Source organism: Talpa europaea, assembly GCF_964194135.1.
Source record: "Talpa europaea genome assembly, chromosome: 6".
NCBI lineage: Eukaryota > Metazoa > Chordata > Mammalia > Eulipotyphla > Talpidae > Talpa > Talpa europaea.
In genome coordinates this window covers 17,511,863-17,535,249 of record NC_140072.1, presented here as the reverse complement: position 1 = coordinate 17,535,249, position 23,387 = coordinate 17,511,863, and the positions used below count along the sequence as shown (strand labels likewise).

The 23,387-nt window shown below is 49.7% G+C and overlaps 1 protein-coding gene across 1 annotated transcript in view; it reads right to left on the bottom strand.

Annotated features, from left to right (window-relative positions):
- Window positions 1-17,199, bottom strand: part of EHD3 (EH domain containing 3) — a gene marked incomplete at both ends in the record, with an annotated part of 28,507 nt that extends 11,308 nt beyond the window's left edge. Inside the window, 3 exons of the mRNA XM_084235187.1 lie at window positions 1,526-1,623; window positions 7,373-7,549; window positions 16,973-17,199. Coding sequence (XP_084091313.1) covers window positions 1,526-1,623; window positions 7,373-7,549; window positions 16,973-17,199 — 502 coding nt within the window. The remainder of the gene's footprint in view (window positions 1-1,525; window positions 1,624-7,372; window positions 7,550-16,972) is intronic.
- Between the last annotated feature and the right edge of the window lie 6,188 nt (window positions 17,200-23,387).

Sequence of the window (23,387 nt, the reverse complement as noted above, 5' to 3'; positions counted from 1 at the left end):
GCGAAAGGGGAGATAGTAAGGGTCAGGGCTGTCCTGCTGAAGCCTCCAGCCCAAATCCACATCCCCCTGCTCACCCCAGGAAGAGAAGGTTCTGTTTTCTCTTCAGAACAGACTGCAGGACAGACCTGAGCAGCCTGCTGACCTGGGGGCCTCTCCCACAGCCACGCCTCCTCTCTACCTCCAGCCAGGGCTGGCTCATATACTAGCCCCAGCAGCCCCCAAAGAGCCCAGTCTGTTCTGTCACCTGCCGCTTGCCCTCGTGAGAGAGCTATCTGCAAGAGACAAGCAATCTTCTCAGAGAAGCCAAGGCAGCTGGCAGGGGTTCTGGACAGAGGCCCAATTCTGGCACTAGTGGCCTGCACCTGGGCCAGTCCTGCAGCCCCAGGGCCCCTCAGCACCCCACTTGGGAGCCCTGGCCTGTCGCCTATGAGGCTTTGGGCTCCCCTCAGGGCTTGGGGGTGAATGGATGCCAATCTGTGCAGGCCATGCCCTTCATGGAGGATTTTTCTGCCCACCCCCCCACCCGCCGCCACCCATGTAGCAGAGGCCCACGGGCCACGGAGCACTGGGGCTGAGGAGCATGTGGAGGGAAGCAGGCACCTAAGGTCATTCAGGTGACAGTCCCAGCCACTAGCCAGAGAACCCTTGCCAGTCTAAAGCCTTTTCTTCCTGGAGGCTGACATCTGAGTGCTGATTTGGCTCTACCCCAGCTCCAGTATTGGGGCGGGTATGGTTCCATCTGCATTTTTTGCCAGTGATACAGCACATGGCACAGAGGGTAGGGAGGCTTCCCAGGGCACACAGCAGGCTGGGCTAGGGCTGGGGCAGGGGCAGAAGCAGGTTTTTAGTTTTTATAGCATCAGTCTAGCATTCCAGTGCTAGAAAAAAAAATGAGGATGATGGTGGATTACACTGAATGTTTGCTGGGCACTTGCTATGTGCTAGGAAGAAGGTGTTTTACCTGTACCATTTCTTTCAGTCCTCAAACAACCTCATAAAGAAGGTAGAATTATTTTTCCTTATTTACAGATGAACCAACTAAAGCAAAGAATGCTGCAGCGTTCACTCTGCTAGGAAGGCGCAGAGGCAGCACAGAATCCTGGCAGTCAGGCTCCAGCATTCTCTCTCCCAACCACCAGCTGGGACCTCCCTTGAGCAAATACCTATTCTCTGTCTGCAGCGAACAGTTTTCAAAGCCTTTTGACATACCCAGCTGCTCTTGTATGCTCTGGAGTATACACAGAACTGAAGTTTGCTCCCTGGGGGACAGCAAGCCCCCCGGGAACTGCAGGGACTTCAGAAGCAGGGTCTGGCTGGTGAATGAGGAAGAAAGGCAGACACTGATGTCTGCATTTTATAGGTGAGAAGACTGAGGCCAGCTGTCTCCTGCAGCAGACCGAAACCCAGCACACGAGGCAGTGCTGGCTTGTCACAGGAAGCAAGGCCCTGGGATATGGCAGCAAGAGAACACACTGAAAGGAAAGTAGTATGAAGCTACAGCCAATCTGGCAGGTGCTGCGCTTACCTCGGCTGATCCTCTGCTTCTCCCCAGAGAGGATGCCCGGCGTGTCGATGACACTGATGCTCTCCAGCACGGGGTTGGGCAGCTGGGCACACACGAACCTGCGCCGTGAAAGGAAACCTGCTGTGAGCCACTGTCCTCTCGTGCTGCTCACACACCCTCGTCTCAGTCCCCCACCAACTTTTCCTGCCCCAGGGCAGAAGTTCAGAAGCCAGCTGCCTTCCAGGGCAGACTCCCAGCCTGGCCCTGGCAGAGGGCTCAGCTCAGAGGAGGCTCCCTGCAGGGTCTTGAGGTTCACATTTTCGAACCCCGGCTGTCGGGGCACCAAGATGTCCAGACTTCTATCCCTGCCCCCAAAGTGTGGGGAAGAGGCCTGCTCATGAGCAGCCACAGGATGAGGTGCAAGGGGACCAGCACCCCATGGGAGGTCAGAGGAAGGACTTGGGAGATCACAGGTGGAGAGATGGCTTCCTGGAGGAGGCAGCACTGGTGCTGGTCTTGAAGAATGGATCAGATCACCCTGGAACATTTCTCTGGGTTTCTAAAGGACCATCCGAATACCAACCATTGTATTTAGGAGTGAAGTCAAGTGTTATTCAAGAAAGTATTCTTATTGTTACATCCCTAAGTCTCAAAATACCAATTGGTAAACTATGATCCTTCTTACCCCAAATCTCAATTACATTTTTGATGGGAGGCAACAAGGTATCTTACTATCACAACTACCCTAAGCCTCTGCTACCCAGTGACATGGCGACAGCCATGCAGAAGAATTTGAAGCACCCTGACAGCATCTAAGACTTCAAAAGATGACCACAATTTATCAGGCAGATGTTGGGGTATTAGCAGGTGCCAGGGTGTGTGTGTGTGTATGTGAGTTTGTGTGTGTGTTGGGAGTGGCAGAGAAGGCAGCATTCTAGATTGAGATAAGGGGTGAAAGACAGTATTAATAGGTTTAATTGTGTCCCCCAGAGATATGTTGACATCTTAACTCCCAGTAAACTTATTTGGAACAAGCAACCTTATGTGGAACAAGGGTTGTTAGAGTTACACTTAGCATGAGGTCATACAAGAGTAGGGTGGGCCCCTAATCTGATAGGACTGGTGTCTTCATAATGCAGGAGAACACCATGTGAAGACACACACACAGAGGAAAGATGGTCTCATGAAGATGGAGGCAGAGATGGAGGGATGTTGCCACAAGCCAAGGAATGCCTGGAACCACCAAGAAGCTGCAAGGAGCAAGCAAGGTAACCCCCTAGATACTTCACAGGAGCATGGCCCAGCTAGTACTTTGGCTCTGGACATCTGGCCTCCAGAACTGTGAGACAGTAGTTGTTTTAGGCCACCCACTTTGTGATGATAGGTTATGGTGACTCTAGGAAAGCACAACAAGCTGGTGGAAATGTGGCAGGGGGTGGGGGTGGGGAGATGCACCACTGCACATCGCTGGGCAAGAATGGGAAGACTGGATTGGCCAGATATGGATGGACAGGGAGGTAGCGCTAAATCACTGAAGTCGTCAAAGCCACATTAACAGATCTGGATTGTATATTGAGAGCAGTAGAAACTCACCGGAACAGTTACAGGGAACTGTTCAGCAGGTCAGTTCAGCAGGTCCAGTTCAGGTCAGCAAATATTTATGTAGTGTCCATTATGTGCCTGGCACTGTGCTAGAGGCTAAGAGACTGAGGCCAAGAGAATAATGAGGCTAAGAGAAGTATGCGGCCTAGTTCTCTCCTGTTGAAGCATGAGGTGTCTGAGGCCCAAGCACACTCAGTCCTCAGGGTGAAGGCACACCCAGTTTTCTAAAACAGATCCCACACTGGGCTAAAGCCAGCTTGAGCAGGCTTCTGTCACTTGGTGACCAGGTGGCCCTGTGCTGGGGCTGGGGATTGAGGCTGGGGTGGAGGCATCAGGCAGGCTGAGCCCATGGAAAGAGAAGGGCCAGGAACTGAAGGTGGGCCAGACTGAAGGAGACCTCAGGTCATAGAAATGAGAGAAAAAAGGCACCAGAGAGAGGAGAGGCTGGAGAGCGCCTGGCCAGGGGGCGCAGGAGCACCATTGTGGACTTCTAGTGAGTCCGACCCTGACCCGTGACGGTGAAGGAAATCAGACATGGGGGACTGTCATGTCCAGCATGCAGTAAATCTTTATTGTCTTAGTGCTCATTATATACTATTTTAATTGCAGCAGGTGTAACATCAAAGCATACCACATAATGATAACATGCATGAATGATTAGTCTATTTTCTTACTATTATCTATTTACTTCAGACAGTAGGGTACTGGGTGGTTAGTTCTCACACACATAATCTTATCGCCTCCTAGCCTGAGCCTGGGAAGTTCGCTCATTATTTGTTGTTGTCAATCTGTGGAGATGTACACAGTTCACTTCCAGGCTCTCAACACCAAGTCCTGTCACCTAGAGGTTTTCCTCCGAGACGCATGTGTTTTCACATGCCTTAGGGACTCAGGTCAAGGCCCTTCTGCTTACTGCACAGGATCTCTCCATTTTATTATTCTCAGGCTGTGGAGATGTAGAAGCCCGACTCCACGCAGGTCACTTTCCAGGCTCTCAACACCAAGTCCTGTCACTCAGAGGTTTTCCTCCAAGACGCATGTGTTTTCACATGCCTTAGGGACTCGGGTCAAGGCCCTTCTGCTCACTACGCAGGGTGGCCGCCTCCAACACACCATCAGTGAACTGAGGGGTCAGTGGTTGAGAGACAAGAACCAGAGAAGGAGGGAAGGTCAGTGTCCCCTCTTACGGTCACTAAGAGGTCACCTTCACAATGACCTTCGCAGGCAGCTGTCCGGGAAGCTGTGTGGAGGTGGGACCAAGAAGCTTGACTGTGAAAGGAAAGGGATAGGGAGGGGGGAGTAGGGCTCCCTGTAAGTTTTTCAGAGGAGATATTTCCACGTGGAAGGGAAGGCGCCAAGGGGGTGGAGTTGTCAGAAGGAAAGGAATAATTGATGGAGCCGGAGCTGTCCCTGAGAAGTTGGCCCCAAGCACAGCATGGGGGAGGGAGGAGCTAGACCTGGAGGAAAGGAAGTCCTGGCTGTCTGCAGTCGGGGGCAGGGAATGAGGACAGAAGTAAATGAAGCCCATTGATGAACAGATTGGAAAAAAACAACTAGAAGGGATCCAGGAGCACGGGCTTCATTTTCTCTAGACTAGGAAGCAGGGTCATCTGCGGAGTGACAGGAGGTGGCCTGGAGCGCCCAGAGGACAAGGAGGGGGGACAGGAAATGGGGGCTCTTGGCAGTGCTGGGAGGGAGACCCACATCTGGGTACAGTCTCTCCGTGCCTGGCTGCAATGAAGCTGGGGGCACACAGCAGGGGGACTGTCTCCCCTTCCCTGCTGTTCTTCCAATAGCCCCTGCGAGAGCCAGTCTGGAAAGCCGCCTTCCCGGCTGGCTGTCGAGAGCTCCTGCAGGAAACCAGACCTCAGATTCCTTCCTTGTCCTGGTCAGAGGGCTCCCGCATGAAGCAGCATTCTCCCATTCCTCTCTGCTTGTTTTAATTTTCCAGTTGTCTCTGCCTGGAATGTCCTTTTTTTTTTTTAACCCTGTCAGTGTCATCTCGCTCGTCATTGAACACGGGTGCCGATCTCACATGCCAATTTTCCACCAAGGCCATGTCAGGCCTCCTGCCCTGGGTCCTGGCCTGTTCTCCAGGCCTCTGACCCTGCTCAGCCCCACATCCCCCTCAGAGCTAGGCCCAAGGCCAGCGGGGCTGATGTCTGCTGAAGTAAAACATGGATTCTCTCCCTCAGCAAGACCCTGGGAGGGAGTCACGGTTCTTTCTTTACCAAAGTTGGTCTCTGGCCAGAGGCAGAGATAGGTCCTTCTGGAAAGTCAGGATCTTGCTTGAGTCGGTTTCAGGTTGAACACTTTATTCATTGATATCACAGCTGAATAGTGTCACCTTCTCTGTTTATATTGTTCTTTTCCTAATACCTTCATATACAATTTTTTAAATGAATCAAATAGTATGCAAATGGCAAAAAAAGCAGTTCAGCAAAGTGCAAAAAGAAATAGGAGGGTCTCCCTCATTCTTCGCCCCTGAACCCCACTCCCTAAAGGCAGCCACTGTAAACAACTCCAGGGACCACTCGAAATTCGTTTTCCTAGCACCTGTGCTCAGATTTTCTTTACGCAGTATTTGTGGGAGATTACAGCATAGATGACTTGTTTTCTATTATTTGTGGATAAAGAGACTAAGACTCAAAGAGGTTAACTGTTTCTGCCCTGGGTAAGGCACTCCTGCTCCACCTTACACACACCTTCTGATTTTAATATGTTCAAAAATAGACTTGGCAAGACTTGCTGGGTTTAATTAATGACAGAAAGCTCAGCTCTTAAGAACGCACCGGGTGTATGATGGCAATTACAGAGATTCTGTTGTCATAATAGACTATACGCTATCACACAAAATACCATATACTGTTGTGATTATTATGAGCACAATTATTTTAAAATGGGGTTAACTGCCAAACCTTTTCCCTGTCTTCCAATGAGCCCCACCGCTCTTAGGCCCAGTTCTTTCTCTCCTCTCACCTGGGATCCTGCTCCTCATAGCTACCCTCAGATGGATTAATGCTACTCAGTGGACTCCAGGTCACTGCAAGCTCAAGTGTTCAAAGTCAAATTCATCAGCCACAACCCTGGTAGGCTCCCCTGGACCTACCAGCCTCCGCTCACTCATGCTGACTCATCCTCCATCATGTTCTTCACATATTAGAGACACAACTCAGGGCTACATGTCTCACCGCACCTTGACATCATCGCCACCTTAATCTTCTTATTTTAGACGCACAATTTAGTTTCCTAAGTAAATCATGTCAAACTCCTGAGGACGCTCTACCTCCAGGCCAATTTCCCAAGATTCATCAGCACGACCCTCCCCAGGCATCACTATTTTGGAGCACCCCCTTCCCATGCACAATTCCACACACTCCCCATGCAGCCTCTCTCCCGTAGACCCTCCCCATCCTGTGTAGGAGAGCTACAGAGCCTGCGCTCCTAGACGAAAGATGAGGGACAAGCACAAAGCTTGATACTAAACATCCTGCAGGATAAGACATGTTGAGAATCCTTTGGGCAATAAGCCTCAACTTTGACAACAAGTGGCAACAGGGGCTTACCTAGGCCCCTTGGTGGATAACACATGGAGGTGAATGAAACAATACATGATAATACTAGACAGTCATTTTAAAAAAATGTTAAGTGTGATCCACATGCAAACACTGGATCTATTTAACAAGTTTGGTGGGGACAGTCTGCAATCTTGTGAGTCATGATGGAAAGGCCTGGGTCAGCTTGACCCTAAAGTTTCCTCCATTCAAATCTTCACAACCACCCCAGTGTCTGTAGACTTAGATTCTTCTTAGGGGAGAAGAGTGGACTTGTTCAAGGTCACATAGTGAGTCTATAGGAGAATCAGTGCTCAAACTCAAGGCTTCTACTTTAAGTCCTGGGTCTTTTCCACAGAGTAAGAACAATGTCCTCTGCCTCCTTTCAGTTGTATGCAAGCCCCCCCACCCCCACCCCACCCCCAATGCTGGGGGATTAGCCAGCCAGAGTAGTCCCTCAGGCTTTTATTGCAAAGAGGTACAGATTGGGTGTGATTTAACTCCAGGCGCTTCCCTGCTCCATGCCCAGGAGTCAGCCCAGATTACAGCTACCTCATCCCTGATCATTGGTGATTCACTCAGTTACACGCCTAGCAAGAGAAGAACACTCAAGAGATACCTTGAGCGTGCAAAAAGCATTGAGCGTCCCCAAATCCTGCCTCCACCTTTTGCTTCTCATCCTCCGGGAAGAAAAGGGAACACCTGCACTCACCTGTTCAAGAAGGCATTGCCAAAGGCATTCAGTTTCCGGAAGGGCTTCTTAGGATCCACCACCAGGGCGTTGCCAGGGACAATTCCCTCCACCTCTCCCTGCATCACCGCGATGAAGGAGTCGGTGGTGGGCTCGGGCCCAATCCTCATGCCGGGGAAGTCCTGTTCCAGCAGGTACCTGGCAGAAGGGAGCACAGTCACAATGCAGGGCTCCTGTCTCCATGGGCAGACGAGGGTCACACAGGGGCAGGCCCGGAGCTTGGGCTTTCATGGCAGGGAGAGAGGCTGCCCTCTCAGATAAGACCCCAAATAACTGCGTGGAGGAGGTGGGGTTGCAACTGATCTTAATATAGCAAATCTGTCCTTTTTGGTCCTTATCTTTTTCCCTCCTTGAGCCAGGACAAAAAAAAACAAACAAACAAAAAAAAAACACAACAAAACAACAACAACAACAAAACCCAACAATATCTGAGCTCAGAAACAAAGCATGGCTTGAAGCTGACTCCTAGGCCAAGTTTTGAAGACCCCACAACTCGAGGCTGTGAGGGCAGCTGACATGCCCTCAGAAGGCATGGCCAATCCATGCGGTCTGCTCACTTTCCTATTAATTTACCTGGTTAGTCAGTCATTCAATGAAAAAACTGCACTTATGTGACACAGTGTGAAGTGGATTCCCATCCCATCCTGGACTCTTGGCCCCTCTCTGCACCAGCTGTGACCTGAGGTGGCAGGTTCTCTCTGGCTCTCCTCCTGGGCAGTGAGTCCAAGGCCACATGTCCTTCTCCACAGCCCCCTTTAGAAGCCAAGATCAATATCACATATGAGCCAGAGAATGAAGGGCAGAGCCTGTGAGGACAACCAGGCCCTTTGGAAGGAGCTCAGAACAGCTTTGAACCCAAACAGTGTGAGTCTGTTCCCAGGAGAGAGCCCAGAACTGCTGGCTTGGGACTGGCCAGGGGAGAGTCCCCAGGGCCTCTTCCCAAGCCAGCATGGACCAGGAGCTAAGGGGTGACCCCTGAGATGAGCCTCCATCGTGTGCTGGGAATCTCCTCCTTAACCAAGAGGGCCCGTATTCACTCTTGGAGGGAGAAACCAGGAAGCCCTCAGGGAAGAGGTCAAGTCAGAGTCTGTGAGGTTGGGAAGGGAACCAGGCGATGTCCCGGACCAGTGGTCCTCAGCCCTGGGGCCCCCTGCAGCTCTGGTGGGTGGTGCCTTGGCCTCACCCTAGGTTCTGATCTATTTGCTCAGGGGTGGGCCTTGGCAGCTGGTACTTTTTAGGACTTTTCCTACTGATCTGAATATGCAGGCAGGGTTGACAAACTGCTCTGAACCAATGTTCTCATTTTACTGATAATCATCCCTGACAGGAGCATTTCCACATGTCAGATGTTATACTGATCACTTCGGGAACATTGCTTCCTTCAGCTTCACAGCAGGCATTATTGAGAAATCCAAGACTGAGAAGGGTTATGTGTCTTTCTCCAGCTGGAGTGGACCCAGAATCTACATCCATAACAGCCTAACATCTGTCCTTCAACTGTCTTCTACTCTGAAGAAATGCCTGCCAGAGAGAGGGGGGTCACGGCCCCACTGAAGGCCTGGGCAGAGCTGGGACCTCAGGCCATGTCTGCAGGGCCCACACTCTGCCTGCCAGAGGTGGGCCTGGAGCAGTAACCAGCTCAGCCTGACAAAGTGGTGGCTGGGGAGACTTGCTGGAGTTTCTTCCAGCTTGTCGACATCTGCTTGTGCCTTGGAGAAGAGCTCCCAGCTGCTAGCTTCTCTGAAGTTCCAGGGCAGGGTTGCCATGGGCTCCCTCCCCAAGGAGCCTGCCTCCTGCCTTAGAGCTGCTGCTCAGCCCAGGAGGCCACCCCGCAGGCACAGGAGGGTTTCAGGTTGCCTCAGGAAAACCCTCATCTCCCTTTGGGATCCAGGCCCAACAATCTGGGTGTGAAGGCAGGATTTCCTCCTGTTGGAAGATCATTTTAAAAACTATCACTTGGGGGTGTGAAGAGAATAAATCCCAACAGCTGCACACTTGAATGGGACTTCCTGCTTCCTTATGCCTTCTCCTTCAGGCCTCCACGAGGGGCGGGAACAGGCAGATCTGGCGTCTCTAAGCATGAGGCACTGGACTTCTGTGGGCCCTACACCCTTCACTTTCACAGGGGAGGTGACAGTTGCAGTGCACCGGGTGCTGTTCTGGACTTCGCATGGATTATCTCCTTTTATCTTCATGTCTCCTCTGATGTGGACACTACACCCTTATCATCAAATGGGCCTAGTAAGAAAACACACCTCCTAGGATCAAACTAGTTACAGAGCTTAAGACTTAAACCAGCATCAAATTAGTTACAGCCTTTAAGTACTTACAACACTCTTTGATACCCAGATTACTATCCCATTGTATTTGTTATTCATTTTTTAAAGATTTATTTTATTATGCATACAAGAACTGGGGTACAGGCTAGAGGTGTGGGGATGAAAGGATTTATCAGAGACAGAGTGGGGAACAGAACAGGCAGATCTACTGAAATACACTGCTGAGGGGAGCAGCGGGTGAAATAGGAGAGGTCTGCTGCACCATGTGGGTAGCTCCCTGGCTGGGGATCCTGCGGATAGCTTCATAGTGCTGCATCTTAACCCCTTGCGCCACCAGGGAGGCCTTACTATCCCATTTTAAAGAGGAGGAAAGGCTAAACGAGCTGCCCCACGTTATGCCATCAGTAACGGGCAGGGCTTCTGAATTTGAACTTGGCACCTAGACTGAGAATTCAGGCTCCGAGCCACTACATTCACTGTCTCCTTTCCTGCCTTGACCAAGAAATGCAGCCACTTCTGGGCACAGGCCAAAGCACTGAGGTCCACATGGGCCTGGAAGAAGGAAAGACAAGAAAGCCACAAAGGAACATGGTTTGGCAAGAGGCTGGCCAGGGGTCAAACTTGAGGGAGAGGTTAGGATGTGGGACCCACAAGCCCAGGAACGCACTCATCTATATGAACATCCACCCTTGGGCTCACAGCTCCACAGCAATGAGTGGGGTGTTGTATGCAAAAGCTGTAGCTATCAGGTGAAGAGAGCAGACCCCAGGCCCACAGGCTCCAAGAGGACATTTTGGGGACTTAACCTCAGTAGGGCCAGATTCTCCTGGGAAGTACTTTCATGTCAATCAACACCTTGATGGGAAACCCATCTATTTTGCCCGTGTGTGGGAACACTTGCCTGAAAGGACACCTGAGTGAGAAGCCCTATGCAGGACCACGCTGGGGATGGTGGGTGGAGGAGCAAGTGTGAATTCTGGGCAGATGCTGGCTGTGGTTCTCATCAAAGTCTTCGGGGCAGCTGACATAGGAAGCTGAGTTGGAAAGAGACAGTTCTGAGCAGCTTTAAGAAGGCCCAGCCTGAACAGGCCACATGGCAGGGATGAAGTGTCTTTCTGACACAGGCGTCTCAGATTTCATCCCTGAGAGGGAGACTCTAAGTATCAGCAGATGGGCCAGTATGACGCCTCCCAGCAGAGCAGGGCCACTTCCCCAGATGTCCTGGAGCTGCAGTCCAAGGCTACCATCAAGGGCCTGCTGTCCTGCCCTCTCAGCTAAACCCACAGGACCCCAAAACTTGCTGACCACACATAGGTCTGGAGAAACACAGAGTCTAGTAAAGCCACCAGCAAATCCAGGGACACGGTCCAACCAGAGGACCCTGGAGCGGGGTAAATTTGCAGGGACATTCGGGTATGGCTGGCAGCACTGAGTGCCCCCTGAACAAAGCAGTCACTGTGTCCAGAAAGGAAAACTTATTGAGGGAGCTCATCACTGCTTCTCTATGGGAAGTGATACAGATCGCCTTTGTTGCCAGGCAAAAACGTTCCCACAGAGGCATAAACAAAGAAAAATTAGTGCAAGCCTAGGCGGGAAGGGCAGAGAGGGGTACCCACATGAATAAGGGGGGACAGGTGCTGTTTTGGAACATTTACTCAAATTATTCCACTGAGTCAGTCCTATAAATACTGTGGGACAGCAGCTTTATTGCGGTCTTGCAGCTCCCTACATTGAGATAGAGGCGATCCAAGTTCAGGGCCAGATGAGAAAAGTGAGAGGATTTAAGGGCGGAAAAGATTTTGCCATCCAATGCAAAATAATAAGCACTGAATCCTAAAGCAGTGCAAGGAAGTCCAGTGCAATGCCGACTTGCCCCCTGAGAATGAGTTTTCTGCATATTCTTCTTAAGTAAATTATTTCATAACATTTTCCTCATGTTTTTGTGGCCTGCTTTAGTGGTGACCTAAGCACCCAGGGCAAGGCACGGAGCCAAGAATCTTATATTCTGCCTCCAAAGTACCCATCTCTGCCACAGTGGGGCCAGACCTCAGGCTGCAGACCTCAGGCTGCTGCGGAAGGCACCCAGCCAGGGCAGGGGGGCGGGGGAAGAGAGGGGAAGGCCCCACAACAGTGCTGGGGTTGGGGGAGGAAGCAACTTCATGGGTGGTGGTTTGAGCAGATATGGCCTTGGACACAGCCCTAAAGGCCACTGCCTCACTGTCCCTGGTTTATAAAATGGAGATAATAGTTGTTTTCTAGTGAGGTCAGAAGAATAGAATGAAGGTTTTGAGATGATATATGTGAGGTTGGGAAAAACAAAGATTACATGCCCAGACAGGCAGAGAGAATAATTGGGGAAAAGGGACACCTCAGAGTTGCCGCTAAGAACTCAGCACATTGCTACCTAATCTCCAAACCAGCCCCAGCGCACCTCCCTGCCTCCTCCTCCCAAGCCTTAACTGATTCATTACCACCTCACTCTCTTCCCTGAAAATCACATAGCTATTAATTTGTGTATCTTCGGGGAATGCTACTTTCTGGCTTGTATTATTATAGACATTTGCTTATATAGCTACATCTTCAGTCTCACTAAGCACTGGGGACTCTAGCTTTAAAAAGGGGTTCAGACAGTAATTTCCACCCTATTGGCCTCACAGGACTTTAGAGAGACCCTGAAGCACCCCACAGACACGTAGGGAGGGAGCAGATGGGAGCTACTACCCAGCACTGCCTGTAGAGTTTCCCAACTCCACAGCCAGTTGAGGTCTGAGTCAGCTCAGTGCTCCTGGGAGCAGCCTACCCCATGGGGTAAAATGGCCCCACACAAAGTCCAGCGGCCAGATGGAAGTTTTCCCTGGAGCCTCAGGTTGTCTGCCCCTGCCCTGTGGCAAGCCCTGTTTTGTCCCTGCTCTGCCCCTGCCCCGCCCGGCCTCCCCAGTTCTGTTTCATGCTCCTCCTCCCACCCTGGGAGGTGGGAGCCAGGCTCCTTCAGGCTGTACATACTGCCTCCTTCTCTTCTCCCTGCTTCCCACACTGGGTGTTGTGCCCATAGGGCTTCCCACCTTCCTGAGGGCCAGCCTGGAAGTTAAGAGAATCCACTAGAAAAAGAGGGCCAGGCACAGCCTCAAGTCCAGTGCGAGGAACAGAACAGCGCTCCTGCGAACAAGCCTGAGAATGTGCTTTCTAGTCACGTTAGAGACAAGGAAACTGAGGCTCAGAGCAGTTAGGCCTTGATCACGAGGCCTCTTGGCTGCTACCTGTGTGGCCTGGACTCTGCTGAGCCAGTCTGTGTTCTTTCCAAGGTCCCACCACACTGGCAATAGGACCAGAAAGGAGTCTGTCTTCCAGAGGCCCTTCTCGCAGAAAATCTTCTGCCGAGGACTGCAGACAGCTGATTTTCAAGGAAGATCGTAAGCTGGGCCTGAGGCAGGGTGACATAGTTCCTCCATTCAAGGGCCGTCTGGTTCCTTGAGTAAAACTTAGGCCTTGAAAAAGGCCCCAGCCCCACTCAGGGACCAGGTCAGAATCCTCAAGTCCTTTAACCCCAGAGGTCAGACAGGGGAGAGCTGGTACAGGGATTGTGGCTGGCAGGATGGACTTTGCAGAGGTCAGTGGGTTTATCTGGAGTCAGGGGGTTCTTTGTCAGCTTTTTTTCAGCTTTCCAGAAATCATCTTCTTTTATGGGGTGATAATACTGTAATGCTCAGGGTAAGGCCTGGCTGACGGGGATGCCAGGGAGGTGACCATATGGTGCAGCCACAAGCAAATGCCAACTCACTGTTGGAGGAGGACATAACAAGGCCCCTGAAGAAATTGAGGAGGTCAAAAGGACCTGCTGAATAGCCTCCCACCATACCTCCACAACCCTTTCTCCAAGTATTCATACTTCGGGATCCAAGTCATGCTATAGAAAGCCCACATGGTCCTTAAGACCAGCCAGGCATCCTTGAGAATATAGCCAGACCAGGCCCCACACCCGATTCTCCTGTCCCTGCTCCATGGCCCACTAGGCCTGCCTTACCACCTGTGGGTACTCTGGCCTTCTTCAGTCCCTGAAACTGGTGCCAGGGAGGAGGGACTTGAGGCTGCAGGCCAGCCAGAGGAGGAGAGAGAGGAGAAAAATAGCAGAGGCAGGAGGAAAGGCAGCCAGCCACAGGGACACAGGGCTACTGTACTCCAAAGATGCAGCCCGCGTGGGAAGGAGGGCCACCAGGCCAATTTATTGTTTATTTTATTACTCTGGGTTGCTGGGCCTTAGGCCAGGGGAGTTATTTCAGGCAGAGATCATAGCACATTAATTAGTTATTAGAAGAATGTTCTTTTCTGCATGTTCTTTCTGAGACAAGAAATAGATCCTGTAGCAAGTACATATAACTGAACGTGGACACTCAGGAGGCAAAAGGCCCAGCGATGGGGACTGAAGAAGGAAGTCTTTGTCCCTGAGGGAAAGGTCTTTCCCAGGTTCCAGCCAGGGATGGGGCTGAAACTCCCCTGCTTAGGGTAGGAAATGGGAGGTGGGGTAAGGTGCGGGGACTGACAACTTAGCTTCTTGGACAGCACCTCAAGAATCTAATTCTTAATAACTTAAAAAGTAAGTAAATTAAAAAAAACAAAACAAAACACAGAACTCTGCACAACCTTTGACCAAGTGATTTCATGTCTGGGAATCTGAGAAAACAGTCCCATATGTGCAGAAATATCATTTGCAGAGATGTTCAGAGTGATGTTACAATAGAAAAAAAAAAAAACTAGAACAATCTAAAACATTCAAGAGACTGGTTAAATGAATATTTGTCTATGTACACAGTGAAATATCATGAAGTTCTTAAAATAATGCTTGTAGAGATTTTTTTAATGTACCTGGGAAGCACTCAGGCTATAAGCAAGAAACCCGCATACAAAATCACAGCAAGAGCTCAACTGTTATAAAATAACCAAAAATGCCAGGAAGATAAATATATATGATATTTAAAATGGTTTCCCCTGAGACGTGGGAGTATGGGTAAATTTTTTCTTCTTCGAATTTATTCTTGTCTGCATTTTCCAATTTAAAAACATGTTCAGTAGGTTTAATGAGAAGGAAGGAAAATGTGTCATGTGGCTGTGGAGGGTTTCTCTGTGCTATGACCCCTCCTACCCTGCTGGGGGCCTCTCCCTCAAGGGTAGACAGCTTTAGATGTAGAAGCTAAATTCAGTTACAGACAGAAGTGGGGAGGGAGAACTCTTGTACTTGGAGGATAAGAAAAAGCTGGGACCTCTCTCTTCCGGCCTTCCTGTCTTCTTCAGATAAGGAATAATCTATGGTAACTCCACTCTGCCCCTTTCTCAGACCCTGTTAAAAAGGCCAGGCCAGGGTGACTCAGGCAAAGCCAGGGAGTGTCTCAGACAAGAGGCACTTAAATCCAACAGCGCATTCTGCCCCAGGGACACTGGCTTTACCCCACCTTCCCTCCCTTTCTGCAAAAGTCAGAACCTCCATAACTGAGACCTGCTGTGGGTAAGCCCCTGGGGAGCTAAGCCACCCTTGCAAGTGTTGGTGCTACAGGAAGGAAAAGCTCCAAATAATGTACAGAGCTAAACACAGGGAGTGTCCAGAGGGCCAGGGAAGGCTGAGCAGCAGCAGGAGTCATCTGTGAATAGCCTGCCCATCCCTTTGGCTGGGGGATATGGAATCCAAAGGAAACCTTGCACAGAGCGTGGGAGCTCTGAAGGCCCTTGGGCAGCAATGTGTATTCAATAAAATAAAGGAGATGAATTGGGCCAGGCAGTCTCATCCTCAAAATTAGATGTAAATTTGGGATGTATATGCATTTTTCTAAATAGAGATCCACAGTTTTCATCAGCTTTTTAAAGGACCTTTTAAAAAGTTGGGAAGCAATGGGTTACATTAATCACTGTAGTTCTAACAGTACACAATATCCAAAAGCTATCAGGCTCATCCACCACCCCCTTTCTTCAGAGATCATTCAGCTCCTCAAAACTGATGAGTCTAAGGCTGTCCACCCCTACAAGGGCAAATTTGATCTGGTTTTCTGTCCAGACACATGTCACTGAGGGGCATGCTGCCAGAGGATGTGTTAGGGGCTCAGCCTTAGACAAAATTAGTACCTAGAAAATCAATAACCAGATTCTTAACTTCTCTGCCTTCAGTAAACAAAGCGCTTCAGCAGCGCTTTGCATGTGGCAGGTGCTCAGTCAGTGAAGGGAAAAAGAGAACCTCTACTTTGAAACCTTCCACAGGAGATGAGCACCATTGATTTTGGGGGACCATGGCTCTCATCACCACTCTGTGGGAGCCTGACTCTCAACACAGAGGGCTACGAGGACCCTTATGAATGTGGTGATGACTACCCATGAGATCAAGAAAAATGGCCTGCTCTCGAAGGGCTGTGGACTGAGGAACAGAGAGAAGCCTGTCCTTTAAGGAGAGGGGGGAGCCTTATCACTCTGGGGGGGCAGTATGTGGACCTCTCTGAATCAAGGTAGACAAGTTGACTTCTTAGATCCCTCCAGCCCAAGGAATGGATGACTCACACCCTCCACAGTGACAGGCATTTAGCCAACGATCTCCTCCCATGCGTCTAGAACCTGCGTCCTGCCTGGTTCTATGGTTTTGGACAATTCATTCAACCTCTAAGTCTGGGCGGTGCACTTGCCAAGTAAAGGGCTGGAGGACAAAATTGCCAGTGTCCTTTCCTCCTCCAGGAGATTTTAATATTATTACTGAGCCATTAAGATTAAAAAAAGGGAAAAGAAAAATGCATTCTGCTTCTGGACAGTTCTTGCCTGGTGTTGGGGAGCTGTATGTTGGAGCTCTGCTCAGAAGGAAATAGATGAAAGGCACTAGCAGGTGGAGGGCCGCCTGGTCCCTGGCCCTCCTCTTCAGCTGCAGCTGTAAAGCCCTCCTGTGAGTGGCTGAGCCAGGGAGTGGTCCCCTGAGGGAGGGTATGTGGGTGGAAGACTCCCCCACCCACATAAAGTCCTCTTGCCCCCAGGAGCTGAGTTTCTCACTTCCCTCCAGGGCCTCAGCCTCACCAAAATGACAATAGGGATAGCTCTGAACTTCAAACCGACCTCCTTAGCAAATGCTGAGCTCATCAGGGAGGCACTTGGTAGGATGGGGTCGGCGGACAGAAATGCAATTGTGGGGAGAACTTTGGACACAAGCGCACCGAGGGTTTCTTGTGAAAATGGTTCCCAAGCAGGAGGGGACAGGGAGCGGGAGTGGACGAGGCCTCAGCGCTGGGCGCGGGCGCCCTGGCAGGGCCCGGGGCCGGCTCACCTGATGAAGGTGGTCTTCCCGGTGGAGTACTGGCCCACCAGCAGGACCATGGGCTTGTTGTCGAAATCCGCATCCTCCAGGGCAGGCGAGTGAAACTCGTGGAAGCGGTAATGCTCTTCCAGGGGCAGAAGCTTGCTCTTGTAGAGTTTCTTGAGCCCGTCGCTCACTGTCTGGAAGACCTCGGGGTCCTTCCTGCGGCGGTCGTCGGAACCCAGCCAGCTGAACATCGCGGCCACCGCAGGGCCCCGCGCGGAGCCCCAGCAGGAGCGCGCGCAGCACCAGGTCCGGGCGCCCTGGGCTCCGGGGGGAAGGTGCCCTGCAGGGCGGGCCCGCTGGGCTCGGAGGGGCGCCGCCGCCTTACAGGAGCGCCGGGCTCAGTCGCACCATGACCCGGGAGCGCGGCTCGGGAGTCCCTGGGGCGGCGGCGTGGGGCCGGGGACGCGCTCTGGTCCTGCGTCTGGGACCGAGTCCAGCCGCCGCCTCATCCAGGAACCAGGCCGGAGAGAGAAAAAATATCTGAGCTGGGCAGGAGGGTTGCGATCTCGGAAATTAAAGTCAAGCTTGCAATTAAACTGCCCGATGCCGGGGTCGGAGGCGTGCGCTCCCGAGCTCTCGCCAGCCCTGTCCTGCTCGTCCCCGGTGCGGTTAAGGGATGCTTGTGGCTTCTGCCGGGAGGCTCTGGAGAGGCGGCGGTGCTGCTCGGCCGTCAGACAGCTCGGCATCCGCAGGGCAGCCCGCAGCCCCAGGCGCTGGTTTAAATGCCAGCGGTGCAGGAAGCCGGCGGGCGGAGGAAGTCCCCGAGTACTGGCAAGGCCGGCCCGGCCCGCGGGTCCCGGCGAGCCGAAGCCGAGCAGGGCGCCGCCATGTTTGTGGGCAGGCTCTGCGCTCCAGACCTGCGGCCGCTGCCTGGGAAGGGATGCTGAGGCCGGTGGGAACGCGGTGGCATTTCATCCCCGGCCCCTGGAGGTTGCGTTTGGGAACAGCGCCCTCTCAGGGATGCCTGCGAAGGCCGGGTTGACCTCATCCCTCTTTGCTTTTAAATACTTGCCTTTAGTTGCTGCGCCCAATTCCTTCGGAAGACAAACACTAAGATCTGGGAATATTTTTCTTGGGGTGTGGAAGGAAGGGTCCAAGATCTGGTTACACAAAATGACCAAAATTGCTACTAAAACTTTTTGCCAGATCTCGGGTGAAGTTAAGTGAGTCATCCCTACTCATTCATTCTTTCCCCTAGAACAAAACAAGCAAACAAGAAAAAAAACCCACAAGTGTTAAGAATTAAGTGGCAGACACAGTTTTAGTGACCGTGGATATAAAATTGATCACAAAGATAAGCGCAGGCTGACTTTCCCTTCCAGGAGCGCTGGTTGAGGACGGCTTTAGTCAGGTTATCTGTCTAGAGAGCGATCAGCACGCAGGGAAACAGTTCATCATCTGGGGAGCTTGAGGATGACTTCATAGAAAACATGACTGTGGACCTGAAATGATTAAATGGTGAATCTATAGAGAAGGAGGGGACATATTCAGGAAGAGTAATGGGCATTTGCAGAAGTGTGGGAACACAGGAAAACCTGGTCTGCTCAAGGCAGGGTAAATGATGTAATAGGTGATCTAGAATATGGGGCACAAGGAGGTGAAAGAGGGTTCCTGAGGCCAGGTGTGAAGGATTTGTTGGCCAAAACAGAACTCATATAGGAAGTAGGAACTGATACTAGTGTTCTGACTAATAACTGTTAACATTAACTCAGTGCTCACCCATGCAGGGGCTAGCAAAGTTCTCAGTGGGTGCTGTTTCATTTAACCTTCACAGAGGCTCAATAGGTAGATTATGCTATCTCTGGTACAGGTGGGGATATTTGGCCAGGTGTAAGCAAAAAGGGGGGCATCGTCTGTTGAGAATTTGAATGCAATAATAAAACCAACTCAGAGTCAATCTGATTTATATTAGCATCGTTCTAAACAATGTCAGTGATAAAATACTCCTGTCAAGGCAGATGGCTCCCATACATGCCCTTCTACCAAAAGATGGGTGGTCCAGGAAGGACTGCTCATACTAGCAGCATTAGAGGGAGGGGCTTGTGGAGCAAAGAGGCTGGGAGGCCAAGAAACCAGTTAGGAAACAATGCAAAAATGTAGGAGAGAGCAGTAATGAGGATGACGAAGAGGCTGTCTTGAAGAGTTTTTTTTTTTTTTTTCTGTGATCTAGAATTGACAGATCTTGGTGAGCAATATGAGAGCAGAAATGAGAATTAAGGCTGGGTCTAGAATGATGTTGAGTCTTCTGTTATAGGGGACAAGATGGTTAGGGATACTGTTCCAATAATTAGGGCACTCAGGAATAGGGCAGGTTGAGCATCAGAGATGATTCAATTAGTCTGAAACACATCAAGGTTGATATGCTTGTGGAACTGCAGGTGAAACAGTAGGGTGAAGATTGGGGGTGTCGGAGGTGGCACTGGCTAGAATCTTCTTAGTTATGCCTTTAGGTCTGTTTCTCTCCTTGACCCCTAAAGCTGATGGTCTCTTTTTGAGCAAGCTGGTTCTTGGATGAGGAACCACTAAGACTGATATTTTGCCCTTGGTATTTATAGTAGCACCAGCAGATGTGCCTAAGAGGTAATAGTCAACCTATTTACTGGGCTAACCATGCCATGGGAATGGAGTAGCCTTATAGTCCTGTGTCCCCCACCCCCCACCGAGTATCAGCTCTGAATATCTAATTTACTAATTTCGTGACTATTAACACATCTAGTCTGGGTCTCTCATTCCTGAAGAGCTGTAAACCTATCTCTAAAAAAGGAGTTGAATAATAGTGCAATACTTCTTCTTTTTTTTAAAGATTTATTTATTTATGCATACAAGAGCAGGGGTACAGGCCAGAGATGCGGGGGTGAGAGCATTCACCAGAGACAGAGTGGGGAACAGAACAGGCAGATTGACAGAAGTACACTGCTGAGGGGAGCAGCGGGCGAGTCAGGAGACGTCAACTGTGCCATGTGGGTTGCTCCCTAGCTGGCCAGGGATCGAACTCATGCTACAGAGGCTGCAGACTGCTTTATAGAGTGGTGCTTAACCCCTTGTGCCACCAGGGAGACCCAAAAGTGTAATATTTTTATACGCTAGTGGTAATAAGCTTTAAAAGGGAATTTTTAAAAATAATACCATTTATAAAAACCAAAAAGCAAACCTAGGAAAAATCTAATGAAGGCTTTATGTGGAAAATGTTGAAATTGTATGGAAAGACATTCAAGAAGTTCTAAATAAATGGGAATGATATATCATGTTCAGTCATGCCACAAAGATACAAATTCTTTACAAAAATTGCTAGATTCAATAATTGATTGAGTTCAAATTAAAATTTGAACAGTGTTTTCCATGGAAATTATCAAGGTGATTCTAAAATGCAGATAGAACAGTGATACAAGAAGAGCTAAGATATTCTAGAAGAAAGAAGATGAGGAAAAGGGGGGTGAGGAAGAAAATGAGGACATGGAAGAGGAGGGAAAAAGACAAAAAAATAATAATAACTAAGTAAAGGGAATTACTGGTTATTCACAGAAGGAAATAACTAGTGAACACGATTGTCAAGCTGCCGGGATTAAGATGGTGTGATTTCGGCACAGAGATACACCAACAGAACAACACAGTAAAATAACCAGCAGATGCCTATACATTTATAAGAAAAAGACAATACTTCCAAGGAGGAAAAAAAAAAGGGGGGCAAAAGACACACCAATACCTGTATAAAAGAGGCCACAAAATTATCCTATAAACATAAGATGTTGAACCTCATTAGGAATTAGTGTCAAGTGACAGCTAGAGGGCATGCACACCTCATCAAAATGACCAAATCTGCAGCTGGATGAGACCAGGTGGTGGCCAGGATGCGGAGTAGGGGAACTTCACACATCACTGGTGGATGTGTAGATTGGCACAAACTCTCTGGGCAACAATCTGGTATTCATTACCCAGCAAAGCTGAAGATGCTTGTGTCCTCTGCCCTCTGATTCCATTCCTAGGCATTCTCTCCAGAATGTCTCTTGCACACGTACTTGGAAGATGAATATAAGAATGTTGATGGCAGCCTTATGTGCAGCAGCAAAATATTATAAACAACCAACTTTCTTTCACCAAGAAAATGGATAAATAAATTGCTGCATGTCTATATAACAGAACAAATTTCATATAATAAAATAAACACTAGAAAAATGAGAAAATGAGGGAGTTGAATGGACTGATACCAAAAAAGTGTTGACCAGATAAAGCCAGAGTGAGACTATTATGCATAATGCAGTACCGTTGTTCTGAAGTTTTAAATCATGCAAAAGCAACTCTGTGGCTCATGGACGCATATAGACAGAGAAGCTTTTAAGAAGAGATGAAGGGAATATAAAAACAATCAGAAAGTGGTGTCCTCTGGGGACTAAGAAGGGAAATGGAATTAGGGATGGGTACACAGAGGCCCTGGTTGTATTTGCAGTGCTTTATGTCTTAAATTTGGAAATGGGTACTTGGCTATTTCTTTATTATTTCCCCTACTCTTTATTAAAAAAATCTGATCCTTAGATGCACAAATTAGATTTCTTTTTTTCATAATTGTGATTCAAAACAAGCTCTTTATGCCTGACTTTTAAAAAAAAATTTATTTATTTATGCATACAAGAGCTGGGGTACAGGCCAGAGATGTGGGGGGTGAGAGGATCCACCAGAGACAGAGTGGGGAAAAGAACAGGCAGATGGACTGAAACACACTGCTGAGGGGAGCAGCGGGCGAGTCAGGAGAGGTCTGCTACACCATGTGGGTAGCTCCCTGGCTGGCCGGGGATCGAACTTGTGCTGCAGAGTCTCAGATTGCTTCATAGTGCTGTGCTTAACCCCTTGTGCCACCAGGGAGGCCCTATGCCTGACTTTTTAATTATATTTTTTTCTTCTTTTACTTGGCACCTTTAAAAATAATGAAATCAATCCCTGGTGAACCTAGCATCTAAACCAAGGACTAGCAAAATTAGCAATAATTTGCACCTGCTTGTGTGTTCCTCCCTTGTATCCTGTTCCTGCCTCCTCCTCACCTCCAGAGGGAACCTCTACAGGTAAATTTAATGTGTCATTCCTTTGTTTTAATATTATGTTAATATTAATGTCATCACCTGTATTTGGGAGCTGAAGCAACACACTACTGAGGTTTGGTGCTTTGGAACCTTATAGAAAGCCTATTCTGCTGCAGGCGGCCCTCTGGAACCTGACGTTTCCCTTACTTAACTTTTGTCACTGGCATCTGTTTTTCAGCTCCCTCTTACTCCTCAGTGCCTCTCTCCAGTCACTGCCTCTCCCACTCGCAGCATGAGGCTCCTATTCTGTCATCCTGATGGCTTAGGGGGGTTCACAGTCAGGCAACTTGATGTAGACAGAGACCTGGCACCCCAACAGCCTTGCAGTGAGACCCCAGAGAAGCAGCTTCCCTCTCCAAGCCACAGCCCCATATAAGGCAGGGTGCTTTTTTATTTTTATTTATTAAAGAGTTTATTTATTTTTGCAACGAAGAACTGGGGTGTAGGCCAGAAGTGCATGGGGTGAGAGGATTCACCAGAGTCAGAGTGGGGAGCAGAATTACTGCTACCTAGTCGGGCCTACTGAAATACACTGTTGGGATTAAGGGAGCTGCAGGGAGACAGGACAGGTCTGCTGCGCCCTGTGGGTCAGCTCCCTGGTTGGGGCTTGAACTCAAGATATCTTGGTGATAGCACTGAGACTTAACCCCTAGGCCACCAGGCCCTACTTTTTAAATTTTAAAGAACACAGTCCATGTAGTGTGCTTAGTGCAGTGCCTGGTATCCGTTAACAGCACCCACTACACATTCTTAGCTCTTAATATGTGGCTACTACTCTTTTTATTCAGTCTGTGGATACTGCTCCGTGTTCTGGACCTGGGCCTCTCATCACCGGCTGACATATAACTTCATCCTTAGGTGTCCCAGGAGCAGAGCTAACTGAAAAGTCCAACCTTGCCAAGAGGCAGTGGTGTCTGGTGTTATTAAACTGCCTGCTTGATGAACCTCCACAGCTTAGCTTTTTCTCTCAGAGCCTCGTCTCCAAAGGCAAGCCATTTGTGACTCATGAGAGGAAAGCTGTAATTAGAAAACCTCCCCACTGCCCGTGTCATCATCAGCCGCTGCTTTCCCAGCACACGTGACTCCAGAGAGCATGAAGCTAGGGGTGCTCTCAGGGAGGGAAACTCAAGCACAGAGAGACTGAAAGCTTGCCCGCATGGGCATCCAGCATCCGCTATGGAACCGTCTATCATGTGACCTACTTGCTCCTCCTCCCACAAAAGGTGCGAGGAAGTCGATATGAGTGGGATATGCAGGTGGTGATAGTGTCAGGAAGGGGTAACATCCTCAGTCCCTGAAGGTGAGGA